The sequence below is a fragment of the Haemaphysalis longicornis genome, unplaced genomic scaffold (assembly GCF_048455015.1).
Source record: "Haemaphysalis longicornis isolate Haplotype H1 unplaced genomic scaffold, Haemaphysalis longicornis Haplotype H1 scaffold_40, whole genome shotgun sequence".
Lineage (NCBI taxonomy): Eukaryota > Metazoa > Arthropoda > Arachnida > Ixodida > Ixodidae > Haemaphysalis > Haemaphysalis longicornis.
The window spans coordinates 1,804,221-1,813,583 of NW_027526362.1; the positions used below are offsets into that span (position 1 = coordinate 1,804,221).

At 49.8% G+C, this 9,363-nt stretch overlaps 1 protein-coding gene across 3 annotated transcripts in view; it reads right to left on the reverse strand.

Annotated features, from left to right (window-relative positions):
* The window catches only part of LOC144137553 (diuretic hormone receptor-like), a 291,661-nt gene that overhangs the window by 123,954 nt on the left and 158,344 nt on the right, over positions 1–9,363 (reverse strand). The window contains exons 1-2 of one of the 3 annotated variants that reach the window (XM_077669485.1): positions 5,391–5,581; positions 3,401–3,541 (exon numbers count right to left, since the gene is read on the reverse strand). The exons of the other annotated variants lie outside the window; for them this stretch is intronic. Coding sequence (XP_077525611.1) covers positions 3,401–3,541; positions 5,391–5,418 — 169 coding nt within the window. The 5' untranslated portion in view covers positions 5,419–5,581. Of the gene's footprint in view, positions 1–3,400; positions 3,542–5,390; positions 5,582–9,363 lie in introns of those variants that run through there. 3 annotated transcript variants of the gene reach the window in all.

Here is a 9,363-nt window from a genome sequence, read left to right on the forward strand (position 1 = left end):
GTCCCCATGCATCCCGTTTGTTTTCTTGCTCAATTCATTTGGTGTTCAAGTGTGAGTAGCGCGTGCTAAATGTGTCTGTATGTCATCCTGCGCTCTCGGGGCATCCACACCGTCACGCGTAGCTTCGCTGCCCACTCCCTTATTTTAGTGCGTTGACCAACCTTACAACCTTTTTTACGGTGTTCACCCGGACACCCTTTTACGACAAAACACCTTTTAACAGAGTTTTGACTAGATCCCTACACCCGTTTCTGCTAAAAAGGGTGTAAGAAAGTTGAGTGTGTATGTCTAGACTCGATATGCGTTGGCATTATCGTAAAAAAATGTCAAAACAACGGGCAGTCGGCGCTCGCAAAGATAACAACTTTGCGATGAGGACGCTTGTAGACACGCGTTGCTTTTATGTTTTCTCAAAGCAAATACCAATTTCTTGTACTTTTTCCTCTCAACATGCGTCCTTTCACTTTACACTTTACAAAAAACCTGTGCCCACGTATGCTTCATAGAATGTTGCCGTTATGTAACGTAGTAGTTTCTTGCAATCCCGAGGAACAGAGAAGAGCTTTCTCTAATCTTGTACAACACATTTCTTGAATGATGCGTAATTTCGTAGATATTTTCTACAACCAGCCCACCCTAACCCGGCAAAACCGGTCTGCCCACCTTAAAGGGGTCCTGAAATGCCTTCCGCCGATGCATGGATGTACATGTAACCAAATAAAGCAATGTATTAGCAATCTCCTCCTGCAAGAATTTTGTTAAAGCGATGAGTATTAGCTGAGAAATCGTAAATCAAAAACCGCGAATTATCGTCGCGCCGTATTTCCTCCTCCTTTCAACTGTTTCTTCGCTGTTGGCCTCCCCTCCCATGATGCTCCGCTCCTCAGCGGTGACGTACTTCCGCTATTCCGCTCCCACAGACTGCCGTCTGCTACGGGCCAGCTCTTTCGGCTTTTTCATCTCTGTAGACACCATGGACACAGGCTGGAAAAGCGAACGAATGACCTGGCCGCATGTGTGCGGCCTGGCCTTGCCCTTTCGCGGTGCACGTAGCTGCAGGGCTGCAGCTGGTATCGGCGGCGAACTCGCAGCCGCGTGGGGAGAATCGTGCGCTCGTTCCATTTGGTGCACCGCGCACTGTTTATCCAAAAAGCGCGGTCTCAGATGTGGCCCCGCTGGTACCGGGTGTTATTTTGCGGTGGTTGTAATTCCTACTACCGGCGGCATGTGAAAAAAGACATTTTCAACCGACACAGAACCCGTGCACAAAACGCGCCGGATCGGATCGCTTTATCAGCGGCGATGAACGTGAAAACGAAGAGCAAACCAACGCTGCACTCGATCAGCGAGAACCCGTGTTCTGACAAGCTGCACCCATGTGTTGCATTCAACACTGACGGGAAAGCGTTTGTTTGCACTTGTTTGGATAGTCGTAAAATGTCCAAACACTCCGGCACTCCGCTAGCAGATCAGCCGGCGAGACATTTCGGAAAACATTTGACAGATGGCGCCGTATGCATTAGTGTGTCGCTACGCAAAACTGATGAGACGCTCTACTAAAACTCCCATCGCGGTGTCACGTAGCGGGACGCAAAAATTTAGCGTTTAGCGTATGCAAAGGCCACAAACGCTGTACTAAAACACCATTAGCAGCAAAATAGCGTGCGTATGTGAAACCGCTTGCGTTTACAAAGCTGCACGCCGAGCGCGTACGTTTCAAACCTAGTGACATCGTTTAAATACACTGGCAAGCACAGTGTAACGTAGTCAGATATCAACCGTATGCTCAGGCGACAAGCAAGAGCTTGTTTTATGTGGGGCGGAGATTGCGCATAAAGGCCCGTTCGCACTTGCGACGAAAGCGAGTGAGAGCGGCAGGAATTCCGTCGCTTTGTCGCGCGACGATCGTTTTTGTCGAATCGTCGGGACAAATTTTGGTTGCGCGACAGAATTCCCGTCGCTTTCGCTCGCTTTCGTCGCAAGCGGGAATGGAAAGTTCTGCCGCTGCCGTCTGCTACGCAGCTCGGAGGTAACCGCGCGATCTGCTCGGGCCGGATGAACGCGCACACTCCCGCACGGCAGCGCCCCAAGCGGCAGACGGCCGCGTACATCGCTCCCGGCGCCCGCCTGGAGCCCGCCCTCGGCACACTAGCCAGTATATTTCAGGCACTATAATGGAGGAAAGATTTTTTGCTTCCGATGAACCTAGTTCTTTGCCCCTGTGTTTTTAAATACGTGAAGTGGTTAGCAAGTCGTCCTCACGCAGCTCTGTATCGTCGTAGCATCGCTGATTGTCCGAACGAAGCTTGCAGCTAAGCCAATGCAGCGACCGAAGCTGTGTGTGTGTGTGTGTGTGCATCGCCTCCTGTGTGTTGTGGACGCGTTCGTTTCGCGATGAAATGCGACATTGTACTTCTGCGGGTGGATAGTGCTTCCCATGGTCTGGATTATCTTTCTCGAACGACGTACCACTCAACCTCGCATGGGGTATGTGCAGTGTGCCTGGCTAAAAGCCTTCTCGCTTGCGCGCCAGAGTTGTGACTTGCTGCTCGTCCCCGCAAACCGGGTGTGAGGTGAGTGCCGTATTTACGACGGGCAGGAGGAGGCAACTCATCGTCTGTCAATCGCGGTTCAGACTTGCAACGCATGTTGTGACGTTGCGTTCGTTCGAAACGCATCTCTGGATTGTTTTGAAGTTGAATAAAATGTACGCGTCAAACCCGGGCATTCGGCTCAGGGCGTTCTCTGCGATTGCACCAAAGAAGTGCCACGGGACTTTCTTTATGGTACGTACTCACGTAAGATAAAATCCACGTCGTGTTATGGCCGTGTTGCATTCAATACAAACGGTTAAGCGTTTGTTTACACTTGTTTCGTTTGTCGTAAAATGTCAAAGCACTCCGGCACTCCGCTGGCAGATCAGCCGACGAGCCGACGCTGAGCAGACGACTCATCTCTTTGCCGGAAGTGCGTGAAAAAGCCGCCCAATAGCAGGATGTCTAGCTCATGACGAACATCTGGGAATCGATGATGTAGACATGTGAAGATGGCGGCGTCCAAAAACACGAAGGAAAGGGTGAGAAAGAAAGCGACAAACTTTGCAACAAAAGTGTGAGCTTTCCGCTGCGCGTAAAAGAGTAATACTTGGCACAGGTGACGTTGGCGACCCAATCTAGCGATTGCGCTAGTTCATTTAGTGTGCTCAAAATGCCTTTCAGGGCCCCTTTAAGACGAAATCCCCCCGGCGCCCATTCTCCGCGCCACCCTGAATTTCGAGCGATAATTGTAATGCATTCTGTAACACCCCCCTCAGTACTCGGCGGACGCTAAAACAGGCCTAAACGAATTAGATTTGGGGCCCAAATAATTTTTCCCGTAAGGATCCTTGCGCAGAACTCACGTGTGGTGTCGTACTCCAACTCGTTGAGCGAAGCAAAACAGGGAACCACTGCAAGCGTCGACCCGGGGGTCTGTGGCCAGCAGCTCAGGCCGTCCCAGGTCACAGGACAGGAGGAAGACAGTGTCGAGAGCCTCGACTCGTCTGGCCAGAGAAGGAAGGATTAAATTGATATTGGAGAAGAACGGCCTGGCAACAGCGCCCTTAAACTGTAAAGAAAATTATCCGCGAAAGCGAGACGTTCTTTTTTCGTCGGGTGCAGGTATTGCGTTAGCACATTGCCTCAATAATACAAACCTGGGAGGAAACCACTTGCCGCGAAATATTATTGCACTCGTTTCAGAGGCTATTACTATTCGTAGACCACATTAGTAAGGAACTATGCAATAACGTTCACTTTGGTCACCTTCTGAGTGCCGTCAATGTGTTCCCACTTCGTTTGGTGCCGCAATTATTCTTCGCCTTGAAGGAGCTGAACAGGTGAAGAAAATAATGTGCAATGCCACTAATAAAAACCGCATCATAAGAAATAAACGGTACAGCAGTTTCGCTCGTTTCCGAACCTGAAATAGGAATTTGATGTTCTTCATTTCATTACGGAAGTTTCTGCGCGGTTGTGACTAAAAGGTGCAAAGCTCAGAGCCTGCGCACCTCTGTGTGCAGCTGCTTGTCGTTGCGAAATTGGCTACGCATGGTTAGTTTTTCGCATGGTGGCATACAGCCGCGCATGCTGCAAGTTCATTTGAGGTTTAAGTCTTTGCACCTGGAGTATGTTTGCCGAATGAACTGATCCAGACTCATTCAGCGCCTAAAAGTCCTTTCTGACGTCGAAAGTACCTATCACGCTTGCCCTTTCGGCGTAAAGAGCCTTGCGCTAGGTAGGCGCTCTGCTTGGAGGCGGCAGAATTACGCGTTTTATCCATGACGAACCCTGCGTCGGGGATGTTTGAGCCCGACACCGAACAAGGGCTTCTCATAGACGGTGGAAGGGAATTTTCTGTGTCGTCCTCCACACCTCCTCCCAACTCACCTCTCACTCTTTCTACGGCCGCACGAAAACACCCCAGAAGGTCCTCCATCATTTCTCTGATCCCTGATGGTTTCGCTTTTTTACTGGAACTCCTTTCCGTTGCTGCGAGGAACACGGAGCCTCCGCCACAAATCTAACAGCACCTAGCCCGAGAACGTTTTGCATTAATAATTCGAAGCGGTGCAGCAAGCCTGCAGGGGCTGCAACTATCAAAAGCACTGCTTCTATTGAGACTATGCATGGTGCAGTGATTACCCACGCGGCCACCATAGGCACTGTTCTGATAAGACGAATTCGTCATCTCGGGCGTCGTAAAAAATAGTTTTCAAAACATTGTTGATATCACGTCCTCCACTACTGAAGGCAGGATACATTTAGAAAGCACTTCCATCCGTTCATCCACGACGTCAACTCGGCTTATTTCAATTCGCTAGGTTTACTCATCTCATCATTGGCTTCGTTTGACTGCTCCCCTCATGCAACCGTGGACTGCAATGCCCGCGCAACTTTGCGGAACAAATTTAACTTCAAAACTATTTGTTCGTGAAAATGCGCTAGTAAGAGGAGCCAGACCTAACTCTAAGCATGAATGAGCCCGTGTGCCCTTGGCTTACTGGCACTTTTGTTCATCATAGTCCATCACTTGCATTTGTCCATAACTTTGTCCATCACTTATGTCCATCCCTTGCATTAAAGGCATGTTCTTCGCCATAAACCTGACAACAGCCTAGAACATTTTACGGGAGTAAACCCATCTGCCGGTTGAAATTATAAAAAGTCGCTGTTGTAGTTTATGCCATGGTCGAACTTGCGTCGGCTGTGGAAACTGGAACTAAGGTATTTTTCAGGTTGTCCTGAAAGCAAACTGCCGTTCGGACCAAACAAATGCATAATAAAGTTTTCTCTTTATCAAAGTGTTACAACGTTAGCGGACCACGCAGGAATTTGAAAGCGAGGGCTCACCTGAAACAGTGTCGCTGAGTGCCGACATATAGCAGAGGATTTCCGGCGACACCGTCGCATTCTGAGCCGCACTGTCCGAAAGGGAACCGCCGGTGTAAGCGGGCTCAGTTCTGAGCGGGTCTTCAAGGCCAGCCTTGATGGGTGCATCTCCTTCGCCGAACTGCAGCTCCCCCCGCCGCTCCCGGTGCTCCATCAACTGAAAAGACAGGGGAAGAGAAAGATGCGTCGTCTCCTCGTGCAGCCGTCCAACTTGGCCACAACTCGCCTTCCTAGACAGCGACCATCGCGGGCCATTTGTCCGCTGAGTTGCTCTGAGCAGATAAGACGGCTCGTCACCATTGCGAACACGCTCCTCCCTAACTCGGTGTGTTCTGCTTCAACTGTTGTGTAACGCGCACCATCTGCTCTGCGCTCAGGGAGTCGCACAAATATTGTGCGTCATGCAAGTGGCGGTTCAAGTGGTGTCACAACACATTTCTCACCTCATGCAGACCCGCCGGGAAGACAGGTACTTCAGATTAGTTTTGCTTTCTTTCTGAAACGAATCTCCCTGAGAGTTGCATCGTGCGTGATTTTGGAAATATTTTTTGAGCCCTCAACATCGTCTGCAGTCCCGTAAGCTTTAAAGAATATTTCCCGGCAGCTTGAGATAGCTCGACTGGAGCATCGAATGCGTGTGCGGCCGCGATGTTGCGAATAATCCAGTGAACGAAAATCTATACGAACCGTTGAAACGCTATCCGGTGTGATAGGAGGGGGCCGCATGGGGGCAAAAGAAACGTGTATTTAAAGCACCGTTAAAGAGTACGACACAGTATGACTACGAACAAGGTTTCCTATTTTGTTACGTCCCGTCCCGTTCCATACGCGATAAAATAGTGCGAACTATTCATTGCGTACCTAATTTTAAGACGATATTCTTGGAGGTGAGCGTTACAAAACAGTTGTTAAATTTGGCAAGGCAAGTTGGTGCAACTAGCTTTGAAAATAGGAAGTACGGGGGCCAGCCCGAGAGATGCGCCGCCCTAAAACTCACGGTTGTTTGTTTTCCTTGCTACGACATCCATTCTGCGGGTGTTTATGGAAGGGTAATCAAAATCACATTATCTCAACTGCCAGCTCTGGTTTCTCAGGCAACTCTCCAGCTCTTCAAAACCGCCTTATAGAATTTTGCTTAATTATAGATGCGACCAAATATGTTACGTGTTTATTACTTTATTGTTAGGGCAGTGTGCGATTGTACAAACCTTGGGGCACGAATAAAAAAGTTGCCTAAAATCACTTCCGCAGAAGCAAGATCAAATTGCATGGTCCTAACTACTGAAAATACCCCGAGCTACGGACTTCAAAAGTAGTCAGGTAATGCGAGCACATGACAACGGCTTCCCGTAACTTGACAAGGGGACTGTTCTTCACCCATAAATAGTGCCCCGATAAGATAGCCCGTTTAAAACCTAAGTAAGCGTCTTGGACGAACAAAAGTAGCGACTGGCAATTACTGCGATATCTGGTGGGCATAAATGCAGTATTAAGTTTTCTGACCGCTATTATGCGCGTGCTGAAGCCACATTAATGGAAATTTGGGAGGCCTGCCTAACTTCATTACCACGCTCTGCACGCCGTGTCAGCTGCGTGGTCGTTCGCAACAGCCTGTCTGTGTTGAAACACCCCTCGCTAAGTGCATCATGGGAGAATATGTGCACAGTAAACTGCGCACATCCAGTTTGCGGATGTATGAGAAACAGCGCCAGGGAAATTTCCAGTTTACGTTTTCATTAAGTTTAATTTGTAACTGCACAATATTTACTACAGAGAACCGGTTCACATTCCGACCAGTAATAGAGTGAGCCAGAGGTTGTGCGGTTACAAAAGTACCTTGTGCGCACAAACGAAAGTTAAGGATGATAGCTATATCCATGCTACGGAGGGTGGAAACCATCTGTTAGGGGGTGTTATAAATTGGTCTCTGGTTGTATTGTGCGGCCAACCTGAACAAGCGGAGGTTTTTTTTTACGAATTGCGACAACCGTACGCGCTCACTCAAGTGAAGGGTGGCGGATGCATTTCTCGAGTTCTCACTGAGCGCATAAGAGTGGATAGCAGAGACGCATCTGGCAGTGTCTCTGGCGCACTTCGAGCGCACGCGAACTGCCGGAGAAGCGGAGGGCAGTGACAGTTTTTGTTTCGAATTTGTTTAGGTGTGTATGTTATCAGCGCCATTGCCGGGACCAGTGTGCTGCGAATAATGCTCTAAGCCAGATTACAAGAAGTGGTTTGAGATTTGAAGGTGGGACATCTCCGTCGCCAGAGGCGCGTGGGTGTTTTCGTCCTTTACTTTCCCGTCGGCGTAACTACACGGCGCTACGATACAGTTCGGCCACAGCTCCCGTGTTTATATTGCTTCTGACGGCACCTGTACGTTTTTCTCATGTTTCCTCACTCCGCTTGCCTGCGTCAACATCGGAGCAGCGTTAAAGTGCATCAGGGAGATTTGGCTTTCCGTGTAATCTTAAACGCCAGTAACGACGTGCAGGCTCTCTAGCCTCACAAGAAAAGAAGTGTTGGGTCGTCCATCAAGTGTCCACATTTTGTTGCATTACAGTGGAACCCCGCTGGTACGTCCCCTGGACTTACGACGACCCGCTTCTTACGACGGATCACTGCGGTCCCGGCAAACGCCCCATAGAAACAATGCATTAAAAACCCCGATGATATGACGCTCGGGTGCACGCGGTCCGCTTCATACGACGGACCCAGGCTGGGATAAACCAGCGTTTACCCCATATTTTACACCGCTTCACCGCCTCGTCCCGGCCTTCATTCTTAAATTCCGTTTGACGCTGCTTCATGTGAAAAGGACCGCATGCAGGCGAGACCACTTGGTGACCAGACGCGTGCAAGCTGACGGGTACTCGTGAGCGGGAGTTCACCTTCGATTGCCTCACGCGGCCACAGTACGCCAACGCACCAACCGCGAGAAGTCATAGTACTGTGTTCAGGTGGCAGGCGGTCCGTGAATTTGAAGCTCCCATTGAGCCGCCGATGAATGCGAAAACACTTCGACGCAAACCCACTTCGATGACTCAAGGCCCGCTTTCCTCGCCCGCTCGATCCAAGTTTCTGCCTTTCACGATGCTCTCTCCCCCTCTCTCGGTTCTCTGCTTCCAGTGATTTTCGAAGTGGTGTTGTCACTTCACTGGTTTCTTTGCTAGGGTGTCTACATTCACGCGGGTCCGCCGCAATGGCAAATGGACGTATACGCTGGCACCGCCATTTTGGGTCACTCACTGGCTGCCGCAGCAAGTCACTGTAGCAAGACCGCGCTATAATTTTGCCGCAACGGGGTTTACTCGCGAATTTTGAATCCTCTCATCTGTTTTTCGCGTTGCTGGGTCTTGTAGGAAACGAAAACATGTATGTGTTGAGCATTTTGGCCCAACAACGACGGCACGGGACCATTCAAAGGTGTCTTCACCCTGTAGTGGAATTCCGTTTTTTTCATCTCCGCCTTGTACTATCGTTCGTATCGCTTAGCCTTGGCAGTTTCGCACTCTCTTTTTTCCTTCTCAATTTTCTCGACCACGTCGGCCTTATCCCGCGCGCGCAAGGCGCACGGCTGACGGGCTCTAAATAGCGCCGGCTGGCATTGGTGTCGCGTAGCGCGAGGAGCTTGGCTGGCGGGCTACTTCGGACGAGCTGGAGTGGAGGAGGGCGCAACATAGGCGCTTCTTTTTTTTTTTTAACTTCGGATTTCAGACAAACATTCGCAAATAATGCGAGAACGCGCTAAGCAAAGTAGTCTAAAAATGTATCTTAGAACGGGGAGCAAGTGGGCTGGTTGGGGCATGTTTAAAAATGTAAGAAACAGCGCTAAAGGACAGCACGTAGATTAGACGACAAACACGCGGCGCTGACTAACAACCAGGTTTTATTGCTTGCAGGCCGCATGTTTGTCGTCTAATCTACGTCCTGT